The sequence below is a fragment of the Typha latifolia genome, chromosome 1, assembly GCF_019914945.1.
Source record: "Typha latifolia isolate L0001 chromosome 1, TyphaL0001v2, whole genome shotgun sequence".
Lineage (NCBI taxonomy): Eukaryota > Viridiplantae > Streptophyta > Magnoliopsida > Poales > Typhaceae > Typha > Typha latifolia.
In genome coordinates, this window is record NC_133086.1 from 21178071 (window position 1) to 21202740 (window position 24670).

Genomic DNA, 24670 nt, shown 5'->3' on the forward strand with positions numbered 1-24670 from the left:
GGCGGCGGAGTCGGCGGAGAGGAAACTAGCGGCTTCGTTGTGTTACCGAAAGCCACCATCCTAGCAGCACGTTTTGATAGCTTATTCCTAGCCTCGCTAACGGGTGGAAAGTCCTCCAACGACGATAGCGAGAACTTCGACTTGCTCTCCTCTCTCCCAGCTGATGTAGAAGGCGATGGCGATGGCGATGGCGATAGCAATGACGATGGCTTGGAGGCGGTGACGGGAGATGACTTAGAAAGTGACGCGTCCCATGGATGATTGGAGTTGGAAGGCGAGGGTTCTACCGTCACAACCTTTTCTGGGGTGATCACCAACTGCGTCGACACGGACTGATGAATTACCGGCGACGACTCCGGGACTGAGATGGGAGATGTCCCAGGAATCATCGGCGCCGGAGTCGGTGGATCAGAGAAGACGCGCGTCGGAATCACCTCCTGTGACGCATCGGATAGTGGCAACGAATCCAAGACCGCAACAGGCGATGACTCAGAGATCGGCAGCGTAGACCTGGAAACCGTCGGTGGCATCTCAGCAACCTTTTCTGGGGACAGCAATTGCGACGACGCTTGCGGCTCTGGTGCGGCATCGGAAACCATGGTTGCGGTCTCCATCTCCTCCGAATTGAAGAGGTAAGCAAACTGCCATCAGTAATCTTGTTATATATATATATATATAGAGAGAGAGAGAGAGAGAGAGAGAGAGAGAGAGAGAGAGAGAGAGAGAGAGAGAGAGAGAGAGAGATAAAGAGATAAAGAGATAAAGAGATAAAGAGATAAAAGAGAGTCAGGTAACTAACTAGATAAAGAGGAGTACATATATCACATACAGAGAGAGAATACCCGTGATTTGGGGGTTGAAACAGAGGTAGTACTAGGATTTCGGGATCTACAGAATCCGAACAAGCGGTCTTTGTCGCATTTGAATTCCCAAGGTTCCTGGCCTTCTTCCGCCGGGGAGAGAATGCCGTGATCATCCCTCATAAAAGAAGGGTTCTTCCGAATTATGGAAGCCGCGTAGTCGAACAAGGCGTTGGTCTCTTCGCTGTCGTCTCTGTCCCACTCCATTGAGGCCACTGATGCTTTGTTTTCCTACAGGAAGTAAGTACCAAGAAAGATGTGATATATCGATATAAGAATGAAGAAAGAAAGCTGTAAGTTTAACACACGATGAAAGAGAGAAAGGGAATCGAAGAACTGAAACTGGAGGAAATTGGTTTATATCCTTGGAGATTAATTTCTTGATGGAATTGATTGAGAGGAGAAGATTTAGAAGCTAAAACATCAACAACAACAACAACAAAAATGGAGCCTGTGATGGCAGATAAAAATTCCAGATACTCTATTACTAATCTAAACAAATATAAAGTTGGAAGGAGAAGAACGATGCCAGAGAGAAAAAGAAAGAACGAAAGAAAGGTGGCAAGAACACCAAAACGGATCAAACCTGGTAAGAAATGAGATCTCTAGATCAAGGAGAAAGGAACCCAGGACTCGAAATAACAAATTCCAGCAACATCTTCCTCAATTAATCCCTCCCTCTATCTGTCTCGCTCGCTCGCTCTGCTTGGGAATTGATTTGGGCGGGGAAAGGAATGCTTAAATGGAGGGAAGGAAAACATGTCACCCGCTTTAAATCTTAGCCGTGTGATCTTATCAGAAGCCAACGGTCGCCAAGACCAAGAACTGGACCAAGATGCCAAGAGCATGATGTACAAGTGGCTGTTATAACTGTACCAACTGCCACTAAACTAAGTCGTAATCTTAATGAGATTGCTTGATATACGTATAGTTTTTGCTGCCTTTTATTTATTGTAGAATTACCTTTTGGTTTTATTTTCTTTTTGACATTTCCATCTTAAGACATATTGCTTCCTTTTTTTTTTCGTTAGTTTATATAAATTGAAAGAGTAAACACGTTGGAACTCAAATCACAGGATCCCGTGGAAGAGTAGAAAAGGAGGTTTTTTTTTTCAATTTAATTATGTTTAATTTAGTATATAAAATTAAGTGCATATATTTTTTTTATTAGAATAGAGTGTATATAATGCCTTGGAAAAGCTGGCCCATTACTTGCCTTTGAGTCTTTTATTAGGGTTAGGCGATCTAAAACAATTGCTCACATGTTACCTCATATAATATTATGACTCTTCTTAAATAAAACGATGCAAGCGATAGAGAGGCAGTCCTGTTCAAGTTTCTGCTGATTATTAACAAAGATCTCGAATAGGGACAAGTTTCTGAACAATTTATTGTCAAGCCACAACACTCACAATAAACAACTTGTAAAACATCAGAAACTTTTATTTTAGTACAAGAAAGGAGATCATAAATTCGAGAATAAAAGAAGCTATAAATAAACCCCTGAATAAATCTCGAGGCAAACAAGGATTTGTTGATAGATCTCCCATCCAGAGCCTCTTTTGTGGTGTTAGCTAGCTAGGTAGATCGATCTCCATGGAGCTCCTCTTCCACCACCACTGCTTCATTATGGCCTTCTTCCCAAGGCCAAACCAACCAGACCGCTGAAGTGAGTGGGGGAACTGATCTACTTACTGCTCACTATCTAACTCTTCTTATAAGACATGGCCATCGGCTTAATCCCAAGGGTACTTAAAACCCTATTTATAGTGCGAATATTTGCTTACTAGCTAGCTACTCCGGCAATAATGTAAGCATCTTTATGCTGGGCATGAGATTCCAAAGTCCACGTCGGCAACCACATTCTCTGAACCTGGACGCTTTCTTATGTGAGATCTATCCCTCTAGATACGTACCATAAAGTACACGTAATGGGCCTTTTAGGTATGAAGTCAGGAGGGTGGGCTCAGTTTCTCCCTCAAACTTGCACAAATCTTTGGTCGGAATCTATCTACGTAGACGCGATTGGTCCAAGAAATGGGTGGCAGAACTTCTGGCGAGAAGGAATTCTCTCTAGTTGCTCAAGAAGCTAAGTTGGCATCTCTGCGAGGATGACAGGGAGAGGAAAGTTGTTCACAATTAACTCGTAAAATTCGTGCTCGCAGATGTATTCATGGGATTCTTTTTCCTTCATTTGGGCCAGAATTGAGGCTAGGTACACTCGCTCGTCTATGCCGCACTCCTTCATCGCAATAACTAAGGGATGGGGTGCTACTACTATAAATAGGAACCATGAGGCCGGAAGTGATCTCCAAGCTAAGTTGGTGGTGAGCAGCTCTACTGAGGAGGGAGTTAGTTGTTCCCTAGAGTTCTCTTCAAGCACTTCAGTAGGGCTCCAGTTCCTGCACTGAGCTCCAGTGAAGTGTTTGGGGGAACTCTCGGTTGCATCTAGCTAGCATACATAGTACTAGTGCTGCATGATGGGCCTTTTCTTCAAGGCCCATTAATCGGGAATAGCTTGTTTGAAGATGAGCAGGTTGATTGTCCCCTAGAGGCTAGAGTTCTCTTCAAGCACTTCATTGGATTTAGGGCTCTTTATCTTAACCTTGTGCACCAGAACTCTGGATGCTCTGCAATTAATGAGAGGCCGGCCCACTAAGGAATAACATACCTCATGAGATTACTAATCTCATATTAAAATTTTAATCTATTGTTTAGTTTATACAAGACTTTATATGAGATGACTAAACAAAATTATATTGTTATCCTCAGTAAAGAAAAATGATAGAATAAACTATTTTTAATTATCGCAAACTTCAATTATATCATTAAATTATATTATATAAAAATTAATCACTTTTAGTTCAAAAGAATTAGAATTAGAATTAAAATCAAAAGCAATACAAAATAATAGAATAAGTTATATAAATATGTTTAATAATACAAATATTTTAAAAATATTTAAATAAATAATAAAATAAAAATAAAATCTAAGTAACTAAGATTGCGAAATTTTTCTATTTATATATTTAAAATTTATTATTATTTTTTATATAAAGATAATATAATAATATTATCTTATCCTTTCACTCGTAATATATCATTCTACCTCTCAAGTGAGATGACAAGATATAATATACTTTTAATTATATCTATTAATTTTATACCAAACATAAAATTATACGAGATCCACATAATAACTAATTCAATCACATTTTTATATTCTTCAAATAGAGTAATTGCACAACTGAATGAGGTGAAATTATCTCATTTTATTTATTTATTTTATTATAGTCATAGAGAGGAAAGAGAGTACGAGGAACTGGAGCACCAAGGGATTTCCATGTATGGGGCCCTTACTGTGGCTGTTCACTGTACATAATCATCACGGAACCAATGCGTTGCGTTCTTATCTGGATCACGAATCCTTTCTTTACATATATCTTAATTCATTTATCTTTTTATGCAAACTGAATAAGGTATGTTTGGTTCATAAGAAATGAAAGATTAAAAGATTACTTTTAGTACATAGTTATGATTTATTAGTGTTTGATAAAGATTAAAAGTATTTGTTTGCCCTCTTCTCTCCCAACGCCAACGAGGGTGGCCATGACCAAAACTGGACACTTACTTTACAATCGTATCAATTGCCACATAAATCTTATGGTTTTTTTTTGCCAGAAAAATAAAAAAAACATAGGCTAGAATGCCATTTCATTCCAAACAAGATATTCTAAACAAGCTACGCTGCTCGGCAGTAAATAAAAACTCTACCCGAGTCGCTATACTTAGCTTTCAGTGGCTCTATCACGACCTTCGAGGATTCAGGCTACTCGTGAAGCACACACCTACACAAAACAAAAGGAAACAGAAAGAAAGAAAGAAAAAAGGAGATGCTTCACTACGTCTTGCTAGCTTTGAGCACAGTGGATTTGGCGATGGCTCTAGGTGGCAAGAGCTAATGGTGAAGAAAGGAAGAGAGCTAAATAAGAAAAGAGAAGAGAACATGACGAGAAGAAGAGAGGAAGGAAGGTAAGGACAAAGAAGATAAAGAAGATGGAGAAGGAAAAGATTCTCCTCCTCCCAATCAGTTTAGCTAGACGAGAGAAGAAGAAGCAGAAGGTCACTAACATCTGCGCCAATGGAGAGAGTCCATTTGAGGGAGGAATGATAGAAATTTTGTTTTTGAAAACGTAGCATAGCTCTAGAGTTGATTTAGGATAGTAATTCTTAACTAAGTCTCATGGAATGGATGGCAAGTTTTGATCCGACATAAACACCAAAGCTTTCAATGTATTTGGGTTTAAGATAATAGGGTCCTAATGACTCACTTATCTCGATCCGATAATTAAATGGGTCGTGTTTATACCTATTATCTTAACCAAGCAAATTAAAATTGATAACAAAAGCTCCCATGTCGTGTGTTTCTTATTAGGCAGCATTATAATTTATCTCATTCAATCTCTCTATGCAATTTTTCTTTTATCATATGCCAATTCCACTCATTACTTTGATCTGTGCATCAAACCGAAATATACTTTTTAGAAAGACATAAGTAGCTGCATGGCCTAAAATCTAGGAGCCCCTAATTTCTAAATGTTGCCAATGGGATAATTAGTATTTAGATAGTTAAAAGGCTTTATATTATAAGAGCTTTTTTCGAGTTCGAATTCGAACTGTATTGATTTAAATGGGATATTATTAAATTCTTATTTTTTTTTTAAAAAAAATTTAATACTGCATGAAGCAGCAACTCAAATGGAATCAAAAGTAGAGTTCGAGATCTAGAATTTTGATTCTTTTTAATTAGAAAGGATAGTAATTAAGCCACAACAATGTTGCAGAGAGAGAGAGAGAGAGCCGTGCTCAAATTTGTTTCAATTACTTGTTTCAAAAAAGAAAAAAGTTTGATTTAATTATTAACAAATATCAGGAGCAAGGAATGTTTCTGAACAAATTATTGTCAAGCCATAACAGTCGAAATTAGTACAATTAAATTGTAAGGACAACATTTTGAAAACAAAATAAAAATAAAAATACGTCATTCCTTCCGCATAAACAAACCATTAAAATTATTAAAAGATACAAGCCCACGATCAATTTTTGTGTTAGGTCTCTCCTTACAGCTCCTTTTCATTCGTGGCTTTCTTATTATGATTCTTAAAACACTTGTTTGTTGTGCAAAATATTCAAATGGGCGAAGGAAGCGGAAACAAAACCCTTCACCCTCAAACAAATCTAAATAGAATAGCAATAATTTGGAGCAAACCAAATATTAACAAAGTCAATATCAATATCAATATAAGAATTCTAAATATAAGATGCTAGTTGTAGAAAACTTCAAATACCTAAGGTAATCACAAATATGAACACCAAATAGATGCAAACCATAAAGAGAAAATAGGGAGAGACACGATTTACGTGGTTCGGCGATGTGCCTACGTCCACGGGCGGAGCAATCTTTAATCCATTATGCAAATCTTCTAATACAAATAGTTTACAACTCTAATCTCTCTTTAAACAATGGTGGCTCTTCCTTACAAACTTTTCTCTCTTGCAAAATGTCCACACAAAACCCTAAAACCCAATATTTCTATTTATAGGGCCGGTTCAGATTGGGTTTTTCCGCGTTGCGTTCAAAGCAGCAGAACTGAATGGGCGTTCAAACGCGCCCAATGCAAATGCAGACTGGCGTTCGAACACCTGCAGAAATAGTTGCTCTCGGGTTGGCTCGCGTTCGAACGTTGTTGGGGCTGTTCAAACGCCTGCATCACAGACTGCTCCCTGTCTGGAGCCCGCGTTCGAACGCCCCCAGGGCTCGTTCGAACGTGCGGCACAGAAATGGTGATACTTGCTGAATTTTTGCTGAAACTGAATTTGAACCCATTTTTAACATTGTTGTGTAAAGATTCAAAAAGATGATAGGGCAGCAAAAGCGATTTTCACACACCCACAAATAAGAGCAAATGGAAAAGAAATAAATTATGATAAATATTAGCAAAACTAAAATCAATACCAAAAGAAAATCCACAATCAAAATACTAAATTTAGAGAATGTCTAATCACCTAAAATAATTACACGCAAAAATATCAAATCTATACAGACCATGCCTATGTCCACGCACGAGCAATTGCAAATCTTCCATCCACTTGTAGAAATACAAATACGGATGTTTCCGGACCTCCAATCTTGTAGAAATGCAAATATAAATATTTGTTTAAGCCTCTAATCTCTTCTAAATATAATAAAAGATTGCTCTTTCACAAAGCCCTCTACTCTTGCAAAAGCTCTATCATATTTTCTCTCTTATCAAATCCTAAAATCCATTGTAAGTTATTTATCGGTGTGACTTACGAAAAGAAAACTCCCTCGGGCATTCGAATACAGTTTTGCAAGTCTCTCTAAATAATAACAACATATTTCCAAGCATTCAAACTCCCGTTCAAAAGCACTTTCGAACGCTAGCTTGAATTGAAACAAAAAAAAACCAAACACTTCTTCACGAGGCCAAAGCAGCCATAACTCATCTACTTCCTATAAGCAATAGCCATCGACTTACCCACCAAAGAAAGGTATTTGAACCCTATTAATAGCGGGAATATTTGATTATTTGGTCACTGACCTACTCTCGACATAACGTAATCTAACTTTTCTTTATGCTGAGAATGAGATTCCAAACTCCACGTTGCCAACCACATTCACTGAACCTAGACGCCTTTCTTCTACTCACTCGCGTTTCGTGAGATCTATCGAGTACCCATCTCTACATACGTAATGGGCCTTTTAGGTATCTCAATCTTGTAAGAGTCTCTGGTAGGAATCTATCCACATAGACGCAATTGGTCCAAGAAAATGGATAGAAGAACTTTTGGTGCGAAGGAATTCTCTCTCTACTTGCTCAAGAAGTTGGCATCTCTGAGAGGAGGACAGGGAGAGAAAAGTTGTTCACAATTAGCTCGTAAAATTCATGCTCATAGATTCATGGGATTCCCTCTCCTTCATTTGGGCTAGAAATGAGGCTAGGTACACTCGCTCGTCTAAGTTGCATTGCTTCATCGCAATACTAAGGGATGCGTTCTACTATAGAACGTAGCATGCACTGCTATAAATAAGAAGCGTGAGGGAAGTGATCTCCAAGCTAAGTTGGTAGTGAGCTACTCAGGAGGGAGTTCGTTGTCCCCTGGAGTTCTCTTCAAGCACTTCACTGGGGCTCTAATTATTCACCGAGAGCTGGAGTGAAGTGTTTGGGGGAACTCTAGGTGGCACCTAACATAGTTACAGAGTTGCATGGGCTTTCTTTTTTTGCTTTCTAAATGAAGCCTTCCTTGAAGTCCTATTAAATGAGCAAGTTGGCTGTTCCCTAGAGTTCTCTCCAAGCACTTCATTAGGGCTCTAATTATTCTTCACTGAGAGCTGTAGTGAAGTGTTTGGGGGAACTCCAGGTACCACTCGATACACGCCAAGATCAAGAGCTGGGCTACTTAAATAAAGCTTTTGATAAAGATAAGTACTTGTTTTCTATTTCTTAATATTCTAACAAATAAAGTTTTATGCTATGCTTATACAACCAAACGGGCCACGTAAGATAACGTAGCTCTTGCGAGTCAATGGCTTCAGTGGGTCAACAGCGAGGTCACATCCGAGATGTGGAAAAGTGTCGTAAGTCCAAGTTCAAGGTCAAGAAAGGTTTAAAGGTTGGAAAAGTTGGGCCTTGCCAAACCACTCGTCTATAAACGTTAAGTCCACCACAAGAGTTTGATCCAATCGCATTGTGCGAGGCGAGGACAAAACTTAACTCATTCCGGTGAACAATTCTTAAATTTATCTGATGCCGTCTTTTATGTCCTTATCCGTTCTGGACTTTTGTTGAGTATTTTGTTGGTATTCCAAAAAGTTCTCTCTTTTATCTTGCACATTTGGAGGGGTCTCACTCTTCTCCTTTTCCAGCCATGGCTAGACCTCCATTGATCCTCCTTTTCCTCTCTCTCCTTGCCTTAGCATTTGTGAGTGGTTCCACTGCATCCCTAAGGAAGAAGGTTGGGATATATGAGCTGAAGAAGAAGGATTTCTCTGTGAAGGTCACCAACTGGGGTGCCACCATTACTTCGGCTGTTCTTCCGGATTCAAAAGGTGTAGATCCTTCTTGGGTTTTCTCCAGAATTTATTACTGTGATGTATCTTTTGTTCCTTTCTTCAACTTTTGCTGCAAAATTTTATCTTTCCCCCCACTTTTTCTTCAGGGAATTTGGCTGATGTGGTACTGGGCTACGATGGAATTGGTCCTTATATTGTAAGATTAAACAATACTTATTCTCTTTCTTTTGATCATTCCTTTAGCTCTAAGAACAGCCAATTTGGCAGAGTCGTATTTTCTGTGTAATTGCGAGTTCGTTCAGGTTTGAACTGCTTGGTTTTAATATTCAATAAGAGACACATTTTCCAATACACATATCTGGAAGTTATCATCTCTAAGTTGAATCTTTGCTTGAAGAAATAAGATAAGCCATGAGCTGCCTATATTTTTATCTTATGCTTTGCTGTTTGTGTCCTTGTATTCCTTTACATAATGTAGTATCTACTATCTAGGAATAATTTATTCCCACCATATGTGGCTTCTGAGTGAGGTTTCCTTATCTTTTCTATGATATCAAGTTTCATCCAAAAAAAATTCAGAATCATGCATGCAAATTTGAAAAGAGGAGAATATTCCCTTTCCCATACCTTTTCAATTTTGAAATAATCAAAAACAAGCTTTTATACATAAGAAATCAATAACACTGGGTATGAAGGAAAATTTTGCTTGATAGAGGAAACTGCCCTAAAATTAAGGATATGTGGCTTGTCGATACTCTCGGCAAAAACTAATCAAGGGCTAGTAATAATAATAGGCCAAATGGGTCTTAACAGAATAATATTTATGTTGATATGGACCACATAATGTTGGTCTCTATTAAATTCTTATGCCAACTAGCAACTAGTTTGCATGAAAAGATTATTTCAACTGCCTCCTTTAGGAATCTCCTGACCATTGGTTTCTTCTTATATGTCATTTAATATGACAGAATGATACTACTTATTTCGGAGGACTTGTCGGAAGAGTTGCTAATAGAATTGCAAGGGGGCGTTTTGTTTTAGATGGAAAAGTATATAGATTGTTTATTAACAATGGCATTAATTCGCTCCATGGTAAGTTAGTCTACATTAAAGATTTGGAAGAATATATTTGATGTATATCACATAGTAATTTCCTTAATCATTTTGATTAGGTGGGCATAGAGGTTTCAGCCAGGTCAGCTGGACTGTGACGGAGAAAGTAGATGGTGAATTCCCTTACATCACATTATACTATCATAGTTTTGATGGAGAACAAGGTATATATCTCTTCTTGGTATCATTATTCTTGTTATTTATATTAAGCTTGATGCTTACTGATTGATAATAACAACAGGCTTTCCTGGTGATCTTGATGTCTATGTGACATATAAGATATCCTCTTCCTATGAACTCAGTGTATATATGAACGCCACCGCCCTGAACAAGGCTACCCCAGTGAACTTAGCTCAGCACAGCTACTGGAACCTTGGGGGTCATGACAGTGGCACAATCCTGTCTCACTCTGTTCAAATCTTTGGAGATGAATACACTCCGGTCGACGGAAACCTCATCCCGACAGGGAAGATCATACCTGTTTCCGGTACACCTTACGACTTCCGTAGACCGATGATGGTTGGAAGCCGCATCCAAGAGCTAACTTATGGATATGACCTCAATTATGTACTCAACTCACCACGGAATTTTGACGGGATGAGGGAAGTGGCGGTCGTCAGCGATGCTCGATCAGGGAGGGAGCTCAAGATTTGGTCCAACCAGCCTGGGGTTCAATTTTACACTGGAACGTATTTAAGCAATGTAACAGGGAAGGGTGGGTATGTTTATGGTAAGTACGCTGGTCTGTGCCTTGAGACGCAGGATTTCCCAGATGCTGTGAACCATCCAAACTTCCCTTCCGAGATTGTGAATCCTGGAGAGGTCTACAAACATAACATGGTGTACAAGTTCAACTTCTAGCGATTGAGCAAATTGTTCGTGATCAAGTGAACAATAAGAGGTTTTCTTTCTTGCTCAGCAATCAAATTGTTATCCTATATATTGAAACTTCCACGGTTTGAGCTGGGCCTGAGTAGTCATGGGGCCGAACTCTTATCGGGTTCTTGTGCCGATCAAGCAAAATTTGGGCTTGAATATGGACCTTGTGAGAAAATTAAATAGGAAGGATGGATGTTGATTGTTCTTTTTCTTGAACATTTTACAACCTCATGCAACGCATGGGTGAAATATATATAGCTCCAAATTTGAACGCATTGCTTCTAGGGGGATCCAAAGTTATCAATTTTGACAAATGGATGGGATTCATATGCCATGTATCTATGGTCATTATGTTTCTAAAAGTTCCAGTCGGCGCCAAAATTCGTGCTATTATTTTGTTGAATCCAATGTTCGCAGAAGCTGGAATGCGTGTTGAAAAGAGATAAATTTCCATGTTCTTCTCGAGACAAAAGCTTATCTTTTCTATGCTTCTATGAACATGGAGAACCACATGCATGCCATACTGGCATTCTTCTTCTTCTTCATCAGAGTCTACACCAGAAGGTATATATTGGAAGTATTAGGTAGAGTTGCAGCTAAATTTCTGCCAAGCTTCTTGTTTCTGCCATCCGAAGCTTACGGAATCCTAGAAAAAGGAATTGGGCTTGAGATAAAATGAAAAGATATTTTTTTTTCTTCTTCTTTTTCCTCTTTCTCAAAGGAAGGTTGCATCGGACTTTCTCTGGAAAAGAGGTTGTCACACCTCGTCATTTGTGACAATGAAAGTAGATGATCGTACTACTCAAATTGCAAGAACGAACTGTGAGTTCTCATTCCTCACAGTAAAATATCATAGTCCACGTTATGCCAGTACTCTTATAAAGACTTATGAGTGGCTAAGTACAGAGGATGAGTGTATAACAGGAGTGATAGTCTGACCCACTAATGTCTGGAGAAGCCACGAGGGCTTGTCTTATGATCATCTGGACATAATTTAGCTACCTGTTCATGATTTCACACAGCTAATAAAAGTTTCATATTTATCCTGAATTGATAGAATTTAACCACTCAGCTACAGTAATAATATGTATATATTAACAATGTTAAAGAACTGCTAAATCTCTACACTCAAGAATTGCATAACTCGAGCTATTATTCAAGCTTAGATTGAATTAATTTTAGAAGATCAAATTTGAATTGAACAAACCAAATTCAACTCTATTTCGAACTATGAATCTAAATGAATTAAGTTTGAATTTATTATTGGATGGTCTATACTTTTATAAGATCAAATTAAATTTATAACAAAACTATATATATATATATATATATATATATATATATATATATATGTAGTTATTTATTTTTTATTTATATATAAATTAACTTTGAGCTCAAGTTGGGCTAAATTCTACTCTAATTAAATTGGTAAAGCTTGGCTTGATGGTTCCTGGCTTGATTATTTTGACAATCCTAGCAGCTAAGCGACAAGCGGAGATGATAGATCTCAGCTTTCAAGAGAGATTGGTGGGTCTAATTTATATATAAGATCTGACACGACTTTGGTGGTTGTTAATAATATTATATTATATTATATCATATTATATATGGGGCACGTGGGGATCAAGTGCGGTTGGCAGTGGTGTCACATGGTAAGGTTGGCAATCATTATTTGATCAAAATTTCTTTTAATTTTTCTTGTACCTTGTTTCAATTAATTCCCCTAAAGCTGATTAATTAAATGAACCCCAGAGCTTTCTACGGAGTAAAAAAAAAAAAACAATAATAGTAATGATAATAAGTTGATTAATTGCGACAGGCAAGAAAGAGAAGCACTTTATTTGTAGACCATGAAGGAAATTAACCAAAAAGGTAAGAGAGCTACTACACAAGCTATAGCTTACTTCAAGATGTATAAGTAGTATATATATATATATATATATATATATATATATATATATATTAGTATTAACCTCTAACCTCTTGTATATTATCTTATTCAAATTGATGGGGCTCTTCCTTCGCACACTAGTTAATGCATAAGCTTATATGAATGACGTAGAATTAATTCCTTTCATGCGTAGATCTCGGTGTATATGATACAAGCAACACTTAGAATACCATGCATTAATGGAGATTTTGGTGATCTGACCATGTCCAGAGACCCGACTGGTCATCCGTGTTACAAAATATACTGGAAAGGTGGTTGTCATCTTGGACTTGCTTTGCTTCAGATTTGGAGGAGATTTGGAGGAGTTGGGCAACACTGGATGGCTTATAAATTTGCATATCAAAGGACTTGCTCTGCTTGGGACTTGGGGGGATAAAGATTTGTGATACTCTTGAGATATCCACGTTGTTGATATCTGTGCTATTCTCACTTTTGAAACTACCACATCCCTCCGTTTCTTTGTTGAGGTTGATGGCCTCGGATGACGTCTCTCCCCCTTTCAGAGCCATTATCTGAAATAATATATATAAAAAAGGATCGATGCATTATATATACATATATAAAGGATTGGATTTACTACCTGTACTCCGAGAATTATAACTTTAATTACCTCGAATTGAAGCCTCTTGTTGTGAGCTTGAAGGGCCTCGTTCTCAGCTTTGATGATCTCGAATTGCTTGGTCAATTCATCGTAGTCCTTCTCCAACTGCTTGGTCTTCCACCTAGCTCTCCTATTCTGGAACCAGATGGCAATTTGCCTGGGCTGCAATCCAAGTGCTCTTGCCAAGAGAATCTTCCTCTCTGGCTCTAATTTGCTCCCCATCTCAAAGTTATTCTCCAAAGTCCTCACTTGCTCTAGACTTAGCCTCCTCTTCTTCTCCCCTGCCTGTGAGCAGTCAAGGAGGAGGTCCTCCTGGCTGGCGTCAAGTATCTGAGGAAGCGAGTTCTGGAAATAGATGGGAGGGAAAGAGGAAGATGGAGTATTGCCATTGCAGGTCAGATGGTTCTCAAACATGGCTGCTCACAGTTCCAACAACATTGACATTGGTGAAAGGGAAAGAGATGACGGGCTCTATCAAATGGCTTTGGATTGAGATAGACAACAGATGCTCATGTTGTACTGTGAACAAGAACATGGATCGAGAATACTACGGCCATGGGGATCCGAGGAGGACCCCTCGATGCGATTAATCATCACATGCTGGTTTTATCATGATGGGATGGAATCGCCCAACCTTTTTGGATCGTTATGGTAGTTCATAGCAAAGTTGATGTATGCATGAATGCATGCATGCATGGTTATTTCAACTTAAGCATGATGAGAAGATGGTTATTGTTGTGCTGCGGTCTTAGTTTGAAAGTGCGAAGTTGTATCAGAAGGATTAGTACTATAAGATGATCACAAAAGAGTACTTAAAAAGAACCCAAGTCAGAGAGGAAGAATCTAAGACGAGGGGTGCTAATGACTTACTACACGAAGGAAAAAAAAAAATTTAACGAATTATTTTTCGTAAATTTAACGTATAAAGAACAAGATCTTAAGTGCTTATGGCTTAGATTCTGTGATCAATATATATATATATATACATACGTGGAACAAGATAGATGGAGACCTTCGACCAAATCCCAATTTAAATCCCCCCTCCCCTGCTCTCTCCGGCTTTATACGTGTAACGCTGTTGTTGGGCTAACAAAAAGATAACGCCATTTTTGGGCTCACTGGGCCGACCAACACTGTACACGTCAGCATCTGACGAGGCCTTCACCTGTTTTGCTGTTCGTTCGTAAGCAAGCTGAGGGTCGTTTGGTTGGTGGCCAGTCGTTGATGCCGAATAGACTGGTCGGTACGGTCTCGTGGCTCGGTCAGAGCCGTCAGCATCAGATCAGACGGTACCTGATAGTTTTTTTTTTTTTAAATTAACGTTTGGCCCATAAAGAATGGAGGCCTCGTTCTCTGCAAGGCCCATTAAGCGCTTTTCATGTCTAATTAGGAGTTAATAAAGTATTAATTACAATAGGGAAAGATATTTAAAAGACCTTGAATCAATCCCCAGTTGGATAATTTTGTCGCCTGTTAAAGTTGACTTAATAATAAAATTAAATATTAGGCTTTAAAGAAGTTAGTATTATATTTCCATGAACCCATGCCTAATTAATGCTGAGGAGCGACAAATCAGCTGAGATTCTACTTCGAAATTGTTAATCATGAAGCTAATTAATTTATGGTTTAATTAATACTAGTGAGATCTGGAATAAAGAATCCCATTTTCTTTTCTCTTTTTTCGTACATGAAACATGATATCCTATTAATAGTCAAGTCAGAAAAAAATATATGTATATGTATATATATATATATATATAATATATTCCTCATGGTAATTCAATCGCGATTCGTGAACCAGCAAAAGAAAGAGAGGAAAAAGAAGAAGAAGAAGAAGAAGAAGAAGAAGAAGAAGAAAAAAAAGCATCCATTTTTGCGAACATAAGCTTGTATCATAACCTTCCATTCTCGTGCTAGCATTGCTTTCTAACACAAGCATTAGTACATCGCGAAGTAGCTGCTGATATATATACTTGATCCCACTATGCCATCTCTGGTTTAAAAACTTAATCCTCCATTAAGTTAAAGAAGGAATTCCCCAAACAAAATGAGATCAAGAAGTAAAAAGATATGTACTAAAAAACGCAAACATATTACATAAGAAGACTCCTAATAATCTCGGCTTGATCGCTCGTCATCGTGCTGAGTAACTCTGCGAGCTTCTCGCTCAAGTCCTCTACCTCCTCTTGCAAGCTTCTGATATAATTGCATGTGTCTTGGAGAACTTTAGCAGCCGACACCTAAAACCGATGGAAAATTCACAGTTAAAAAACTTGTTTTCAAACTAATTAGAGTGCAGAGATCGATGGAAGGTATGAGATATATACACACATATGTATATATATATATCTGATACGAATGGCTTCAACTTTACCCTATCGTTGTTCCGAGAGCTAGACTCAGGGATCAAAGCTTGCAACTTGGAGACTAGATCATTGATCTGGTCCTCACTGATCCCCGAAGAACCCGAACGCCGTGATCTTGATCTGCTGCTTGACATCGTCTCACTACTTTGTAATGCTATGGCTTAGTGTTGCAGAGTTTGGTGATCAGATGAGCAACCGATAGTATATATTGGTGGGCAATGCTAGAGTTAAACTGTCCTGGCTTTATCTAGAGGATTTTGTTGGATCTATATATATAGATATATATTAGGGGGAAGAGAGAGAGAGAGAGAGAGAGAGAGATCCTTGGTTTAATCTCATGGGATGTTTGCAAGTTGTGGGGTAGAATTTTAAAGTTAGAGGAGGAATGCTTTGTATCTGAGCTATGTTAGTTAATTAAAGTTCACTTAATCAAAAGAATAATAATAGTAAAGGGGTTGGTGTCAGTTAATCACACGCAGGCCATGTTACATTGCCAGCTTAATTATTTATTTTTTTCTCGCTGTGAGAAATAATTTTTAATAATTTATTGCCAATCAAGAGAGCAGTAGTGTTTCCGTATCCGCTTAGGCGCCAGTAGAGCACTAGGAAGCTAAGTTTTGTAACTTACTTTGTCTTGTTCTTTTCTCATAAATTATGAGTCTATAGGCTAATTATAGAGTCCAAAATCTTCCGTAAATGCTATCGTAGGCTAATCATAAAGTTTATGCATGCACAATCCTTTTCATTTATCTCTAAGTGATTTTGTGCCCTTCTATCTGTGGTATGTTAATACATCTAATCTATACCACTGCACTACAACGATTAGATACTTGTTATATTTTGTTTTAGATATACAAATAATTTATGTAATTTTCTCTTTTCACACTACATTTGAATTATTATGATTTTTTCTTATAGAAGTATAGATGCCACTTGTCTCATGTTGTTCAGCTTATATAGTTAGCTGAAGTACTCTAATTATTCAACAGATGGAAAAGTTTAGACATGCAAGTTGTTTGATTTGATGGGGATCGTTGACTAGTTGTAGCTTAAATCGATTAATTATTTTTAATTTAATTAGAAAGAGTGTGCGAGTCCAGTTGAATATTCCTATTGAATCTATTCAAACAAACCCAGATCATAGATTAGAACGCATCGCGCCTTCTAAAGCAATGGAATAAACGGTTGACAGACTTGATCCGCTGTTAAGTGGCTCGTTGTTGTAGATTAATTAACACTAACAACGTTTTTAGATTTTAAATTTAAACATTAAGCTTCAAATATTTTAACAACCAGTTGCGTGCCCATCTATACAATATGAAGCCTAGAGTAGTATCCTAACCCATGTTTAGTGGGGGCCCCCAAGCACGTGCGTTTTCTTTCTGAAAATGGAAACAATTCTCCAAATTAGCAACTGAGTCTTTTATCCGATCTCTCGTTTTCGTTACATTAAGAATTAACGAATAAATAATTAAGAGCACTAAGCTATACATAATAACCGAGAAATAGTGGATATAAATCGAATTGAGGATTATTACATCTACTACTTTTTCTTTCACGAATTAGTTCTAATAACTCAATTAATTTTCCAAGCTAAGAAATTTAATTGAATTCAAGTCAAAGTAGCCAGCCTGAGGTGAGGTGGGCAGCGAGCCAACGAGCTAATTTAGATATCCCTCAACCATAATTCCAAGCTAGCTTAGGAAATAGTAACCCATAGGAAAGTCACATACATAACATTAAAGCAAATCTAGGCCCCCTTGGGAACATGACATCATGGACCACCGTAGAAGTTGGAACCCTAGATGCCCTTTGTAGCCAGCCTATCCGTCGCCAGCTATACCCCATACAAATTAAAAGAGAGAATCTAATTTTTACAACATTGCTTACTTTAAATCACGTGTTTAATTTTATCTCCAGAGTCATAACTCATAAATGAACACTATTCATGAATACAAAAATATAAAGTAATTATAAATTAGTATATAAGTTTATATACGGGTAGGGGTTAAGGGGGGTGGAAAAGAAAAGAAAAGAAAAGAAATCTTTATACGTCCTTGGGAGAATCTAATTTGACGTGGACAGTGAGTGACTCCTCCTCCAATGAGGAGGAGAGCTCATGCACGTACAAATCCGGCCACTGTGGCAAAATCACGAGGCAAGTCGTTTGGATAGTTAAGAGGACGTGGACTCGTGACTTGCGCATGCAAGCCAAACAATGACGTGTTGCCGCTCATTAATTCTCTAATCAAATACTCCGGCATCACAAACTGTGACAAAAGAGAAATTGTCAGGCTTAATTACAAAACATGACAGAGAAATCTCTATAAATCTCACTATCTCACATGATTAGAATATATATTTTTTATTACATATAAACAAAAAATATGTAGATAGTTATATTTGTTCAAATAACTGGATTACAGAGAGGATCCAGCGAGGGATCAGTCCTTACTTAGTACATTCTTGAATGGAAACATTGCTTTCATATTATTTATCCTGCTCATGAAAGAAACCTTGATATTATTTATCACAATCTATGGATATTCATCTAATATATTCTAAAATAATAGAGGAAATACTAAGGAGAGTCAATAAGATCTGAATACCAATGTCTGGCATGAGTAGATTAACAAACTGAATTTTTTGGAAGAAGAGATTTAAAAGGTTCTATTTGTCTCAGCACAGATCATAAACTTATGATTTGAAATCCAATGTCTGAAAGATTTAATTCCCTTGTAGAGCCCAATTTATATTTATATATATATATATATATATTGAAACGTAATTGTCATTAAAAATAAAATCATAATTACCCCTAAATTCTATTGGCTCTTTCAACACTCCGTGCAATTATAGTTTGTTTTTAATACAGTATTCCTATCGCATTGTTGTTAAAATTAATAAACACATGCAAATGACTTAAAAAGTACTCTTTCTTGATACTAAAGGCATAAAATATTCGTGAATGAAATTTTTTAAAAAAAATTTCCTTATACCATAATATTAAGTAAAATATCGAATAGCTTTTAATTAATTTATACAAGAACAAAATATTTTTAATGAATCTAAGTATAATTAATTAAATCTAATCAACAGAATTGACATTTTTGTAAGACCACAGAGATTTCATGATATATTAAAAATCGTAGTAGTAAATGTTGATATTTTAAAAGTTTTTAGCGGTAAGTAAGTAAAGTGGTTTGGGTTGTAGGAAGGGTTTAATTTAATAGTAACTGGATATTAATCGTAGTGCCAAATAAGTTAAGAGCACGAGGGCACATCATTTGAGGTATTAAAACTTAGATCACATGGTGGGTCCCCTTCGGCTCTATCAATTTGTCACAATATAGTCCTTCCCCAGAGATATGAGTTGATTTGGTTGATGTCACACGATTGTCCCCTCATATCTCTAATATTTATCTTTAGACCCGTGTGAATATTTTGGGCACCTAAAATTGTCAATAAGCTTCTGGATTTGTAATCTACTAGACGTTTGCCAGATGTTGATTGGCTCCTAATATCTCCAATATATGTAATATGGAGGACCGGCTCAATTAAGCTCCGTTTTATAAGACTCCATTTATATTTATATTTATTTTAAAAAATAATACTATTATTATAAATAAATAAATAAAATTTAATTTAGTCCATCTAAGATTCCATTCGGCTAGATTTCAATCAAACTAGCTCCATTAACCCAAAGCATCATAAGGTCAGTGGGCTTTTTTCTGGGAAAAAGCTTATTGGGCCGTTTGGATTAAGTGCTATTTAACATTTAATATTGGGCACGAGGGTCCAGGTTAAAATTCAAATTTTCAAATGGGGGGGAACGCTCTCGCTTTTTACCGTATAACGGCAACGTTCATTGGGCGCCAATTCAAATTTCGAATTGGGCAGCAACGGCTAATTCCAAACCGCCCGCCTTTAAATCTACCCCTATCACCGTATTTTTTGCGCATCACTTTAATCACAGGCGTCTTAGCAAACGCCGGCCAAATTAGCAAAAAGCCCTCTTTCCGAATCAAGTTTAACCATGAGAGAGTGCATCTCCATCCACATCGGCCAAGCCGGAATCCAAGTCGGCAACGCTTGCTGGGAACTCTACTGCCTTGAGCACGGCATCCAGGTATGCATGTCTTCGTCTCGTATAGTTTTTAGTGTTTGTTTTTTTTTTTTTTTTTTTTTTAGCGTAAAGTTTTTTATTGGTATGCGATATATTGCAGCCCGATGGCCAAATGCCGAGCGACAAAACGGTCGGCGGAGGCGACGACGCCTTCAACACCTTCTTCAGCGAGACCGGCGCCGGCAAGCACGTCCCCCGTGCCGTATTCGTGGACCTCGAGCCGACGGTGATCGACGAGGTACGAACCGGCGCCTACCGCCAGCTCTTCCACCCGGAGCAGCTCATCAGCGGGAAGGAGGACGCGGCCAATAACTTCGCCCGCGGCCACTACACAAGTAAGTAATGAACCGTGGCATCTTAGTTTATAAATGAATGAATAAATATAAACTTTAGCTTGAAATCTTTGTTTTGATGAAGTTGGTAAGGAGATCGTGGACCTGTGCTTGGACCGCATCCGGAAACTCGCGGACAACTGTACGGGACTCCAAGGTTTCTTGGTCTTCCACGCAGTGGGAGGCGGTACCGGATCCGGGCTCGGGTCCCTCCTCCTCGAGCGGCTCTCCGTCGACTACGGAAAGAAGTCGAAGCTCGGCTTCACCGTCTACCCTTCCCCTCAGGTGTCCACGTCGGTGGTGGAGCCGTACAACTCGGTGCTCTCGACCCACTCTCTTCTGGAGCACACTGACGTGTCCGTCCTCCTCGACAACGAAGCCATCTACGACATCTGCCGCCGGTCCCTCGACATCGAGCGCCCCACCTACACCAATCTCAACCGCCTCGTCTCCCAGGTCATCTCCTCCCTCACCGCCTCTCTCCGCTTCGACGGGGCCCTCAACGTGGACGTCACCGAGTTCCAGACCAACCTCGTCCCCTACCCGCGAATCCACTTCATGCTCTCCTCCTACGCGCCCGTGATCTCAGCGGAGAAGGCGTACCACGAGCAGCTCTCGGTGGCGGAGATCACCAACAGCGCGTTCGAGCCGTCGTCGATGATGGCGAAGTGTGATCCCCGGCACGGGAAGTACATGGCGTGCTGCCTCATGTACCGGGGCGACGTCGTGCCCAAGGACGTCAACGCCGCCGTGGCGACCATCAAGACCAAACGCACCATTCAGTTCGTCGACTGGTGCCCAACCGGTTTCAAGTGCGGGATCAACTACCAGCCGCCAACCGTGGTACCTGGCGGAGACCTCGCCAAGGTGCAGCGAGCCGTTTGCATGATCTCCAACTCGACCAGCGTCGCCGAGGTGTTCTCGAGGATCGATCATAAGTTTGATCTCATGTACGCAAAGAGGGCTTTCGTGCATTGGTACGTTGGCGAAGGGATGGAGGAAGGGGAGTTCTCGGAAGCGAGGGAGGATCTTGCGGCGCTCGAGAAGGATTATGAGGAGGTTGGACTTGAGTCAGGTGATGGGGAGGAAGATGATGAAGGAGATGAGTACTAAATTGGTTACTACTACTACTACTACTACTACTACAACTGCCATATTTGCTTTAACTTTAATGAGCAGAATGACCTTTGACCCTTTTGTGCTATCAAGTTAAAACTTTTAAGAGTACTACCATCTGAGTACTACTATCTATTAATTAGCGTGTCTCTTTCTCTCAGCGTCTTCTTTCAAGACAATTATATCCTTTATCACGTTAAAACTTTACAAGTTTACATCAAGTCTATTCATTGTAGGCCCAACTATATTGTAGCCCATCAGCATCAATTGAGAGAAGCCCATGACGAATACTTGCAAAAAGGTTCTTAGGTCCGATTTGTTCTCTTTTGGGAGAATCAATTAGTGTCTCTTTCTCTTACTTGCTTGGAAAGCCATCTTACTATATCTATATTTGTACAATTTTACTGGCTCATCTCAGACGTTGAACCAAACTTAAAAACATCTGTTTGATCGATGTTGGTGGACTACCAAAAAAGCCTTTTTTTTCTTAAAATTTTTATTTTTCCTTTAAAAATTGCGACGGCCCAACCGAAGCAAGAAGAAGATACTTGGTGAGCGAGAGCCATCACATCCTCCCACTTGAAGGTAAAAGAGAAAAAGAACAAAATAGCCTAACGGAAAGGTGGAGAGGTGTCCACTCAGCAGCGGCTACGCCTTTGTTTGCTCATTATACTAAGACTAAAAAAGCACCGAGGTCGACAGCCAAAAGCTAGGCGTTGATGGCCACCCACCTCCTAAATATAATAATCCCTCATCCCTCCACTCGTCCACCACTAATTGGCTTTTACGACATCTACGCCGAGACCCGTCGTCTTCAATCCCAATTTAACTGATCGATCGACACGTTATATGTATCCCGACTTCCCTCTCCCAAGTCCCAACCAACGAATCCATCGAATGCCATAGATTTTTATTACGTCCCAAGTGGGTGTTGACTAAGGTGGCAGAAGATGTAAACGAGTGCAATTAATTTCCAAGCATAGATTCTGGTCTCCTTGATGTTCTCTCACCCGCCCTATGAAAGAACCCATCGAAGTGGAGTGCGGTGCAAGACATGGGAATAGAGTAGGAATCCAATCCCCTGTCTCTGCAACTCTCACTATCAAAGCATTGTCCAAGTGCAATGGCATGACTTTGTCATGCATGGGGCTCTCCAATGACCTCTCCTCCTCCTCACCTGGTTGGGGTTTAAACTAAATTCCTTGCTTGCTTTATAACAAAACAAAATATATATATATATATGTGCAGAACTTTGTTGATGAGAAAGTCTCAACTTTATCTTATTCTTTGCCCTCCTTTTATATTCCATTCGATGCACATCGGGTGTCAGTGTCATCACATATGTGAATGATGATTTGAGTTAAGTGATGCAAATTAAATTATAATTCTATTGGTATATAAGAGGACTGGAGAAGAATTTTGTCTGCCATTGTTGTCTTCTAATACGTAATCTCTCAATGGAAGAGACGTGGCCGGATTGGCCGGGGAGATGGACTTTGGAATATTTCGTAGTAATTGCATGGAGGAAAACTTCGTATATTTGGCATCCCCTCCTAAACTTAGTGGAATTAGTTGATTATATTACAAAGTAAGAGAACAAAATGTCACGTCATGGTGCTAACGCGGAAGCAAATTGAAAACCGCATCTATCTCCCAACAAGTTGATCCATCCATCGATCGATCGATCACAAAAGTCAAAAAAGCATGCATTTCCAGAGAGAGTGTTGGACTAGAAGTTCTCGGTTACAAATGTTTTAATTTTTGTAAACACGTACGCTTTTCTAGAACGTTTCATTAACTTGTAATATTATTTTAACCTGACAGTAAAAAATAAATATTTTTGTTGTCCTTGAAAATGTTGGAATTCACTTTTGTACATGTCAGTAGCTTTTTGACCCTCAAGACAGACAGACAGCAAAAGTAAATAGGCTAAAAAAATCCAAAGCCAAAAGAGAATAAGGACATGAGCTTGAAAAGCCCAAGCACGAAGTACTGAGAGTGACGAAGGGCGTACCTCCATGGTAAGTACTAGCAAGTTCACGCCATGGCAGTGTCGGATGGAGCTGCATGGCCTCGATGTCTTGTTGTCTCTGTGAACGGAAGCCAGTCCCATGTATCACCAATCATTGTCCTTTCCCAGGAATTTAGCCACGTGTACTCCATTAGTTTCTGACGTGGCAGCCACCCCGTATTTCTCGCCGCTGCCCCCTTTCCATCCCCCTCCACCCCCTTCCCCCTTCGAGAGAAATTCTCTATTTTAAAGAGGATATAAGTGAACTAATCTTTTCTAGTCACAATTTTTTATTATTATTGTCAAGTTACGTTGGTTGAATCCGAGCAAATGAAGTAAACATATCATAAAACTATTAAAACCTATGCTGTTAAAGTGTGTATACATTGGTTAAATTAACAGACTAGTTCACTTATATATCATCCAATCCAATGTGAGGCATAGCTTTACGTACTTATCATGAACAAAACAAGTCTTTAGCCAGAGATTTAGATTGAAATTCCTAAAATAATAATATTTGGTCCCACAAAATACTCCCATCTCGAGTGTGGCTTCAAATGCATGCACTCGGATCTCATCCAAGTTTACTCAGACACAAAAGTTGAACAGAATATCAAAGTATCAATTATGTACATCCAGACAGATCGAAAGTTAAATATAAATGTCGATATGTTCCATCTACGGGTGAGTGGAAAAAGTAGGTCGACAGCCAGGCCTCTCTTGTTTTCTTTTTTAATATATTCTTTGTATATTTATACACAGTAGTCCCTTTTATCGAGAGCTAATTATTTGGTTCCATCCTTCTACCTTTCATCACAGTCTCGCATTCATTTTTTTTCACCGGATAAGTTGTGACTTTTGCTTTATAAATATATGCTCTTATTAACTAAAACAAAAACTTTTAGATGAGCCTCCAGTCGAGATGACTATACAAAGCTTCAACCTTTTGGAATTCTTTTGTGATGCTATATGCAACGCGGGAGAAGATTGAAGCTAGGTACAAAGAACTTGGGGGAAAAAAGTAAGTATGATGAAATGGACACCTAACTACTGGATTTTGTGTTAGATGCCTTATAGATTATGATTCCAATATTTAAGCATCTCTCTCTGTCTCTCGGCATGTGAAACTGTGAAGGATATATTCTGGTAAATTGAGGATTTTTTAAAGCAATAACTCTGAGTTCGAAACCTCCAAAATATGGCTTTAGCTTGTCGTTCAT

General features: G+C 38.8%; 4 protein-coding genes across 5 annotated transcripts; 2 read left to right on the top strand and 2 right to left on the bottom strand.

Annotated features, from left to right (window-relative positions):
* The first annotated feature begins 8686 nt into the window (after positions 1 to 8686).
* LOC140782192 (uncharacterized) lies at positions 8687 to 11159 on the top strand. The gene is made up of 5 exons (XM_073128643.1): positions 8687 to 8991; positions 9102 to 9151; positions 9924 to 10047; positions 10128 to 10232; positions 10310 to 11159. The coding sequence occupies exons 1-5, from the start codon at positions 8811 to 8813 to the stop codon at positions 10927 to 10929; spliced, it is 1080 nt and encodes a 359-aa protein (XP_072984744.1). The 5' UTR covers positions 8687 to 8810; the 3' UTR covers positions 10930 to 11159.
* A 1885-nt stretch (positions 11160 to 13044) lies between these two features.
* LOC140797777 (homeobox-leucine zipper protein ATHB-13-like) lies at positions 13045 to 14076 on the bottom strand. Its single transcript, XM_073151430.1, has 2 exons — positions 13509 to 14076; positions 13045 to 13410 (listed from the first exon to the last, which is right to left on the bottom strand). The coding sequence occupies exons 1-2, from the start codon at positions 13911 to 13913 to the stop codon at positions 13075 to 13077; spliced, it is 741 nt and encodes a 246-aa protein (XP_073007531.1). The 5' UTR covers positions 13914 to 14076; the 3' UTR covers positions 13045 to 13074.
* A 1293-nt stretch (positions 14077 to 15369) lies between these two features.
* On the bottom strand, positions 15370 to 16233 carry LOC140800093 (transcription factor ILI6-like). The gene is made up of 2 exons (XM_073154757.1): positions 15874 to 16233; positions 15370 to 15739 (listed from the first exon to the last, which is right to left on the bottom strand). The coding sequence occupies exons 1-2, from the start codon at positions 15997 to 15999 to the stop codon at positions 15593 to 15595; spliced, it is 273 nt and encodes a 90-aa protein (XP_073010858.1). The 5' UTR covers positions 16000 to 16233; the 3' UTR covers positions 15370 to 15592.
* Positions 16234 to 19821: 3588 nt separating this feature from the next.
* On the top strand, positions 19822 to 21599 carry LOC140794643 (tubulin alpha-1 chain). 2 transcript variants are annotated; one of them, XM_073146766.1, is made up of 4 exons: positions 19822 to 19994; positions 20092 to 20326; positions 20409 to 21240; positions 21323 to 21599. In XM_073146766.1, exons 1-4 carry the CDS (start codon positions 19902 to 19904, stop codon positions 21534 to 21536), a joined length of 1374 nt encoding a protein of 457 aa, XP_073002867.1. In that variant the 5' UTR covers positions 19822 to 19901; the 3' UTR covers positions 21537 to 21599. The 2 variants fall into 2 exon arrangements, with proteins under 2 accessions (XP_073002867.1, XP_073002857.1); XM_073146756.1 differs by having other exon boundaries at positions 20409 to 21599.
* The last annotated feature ends 3071 nt before the right edge of the window (positions 21600 to 24670 follow it).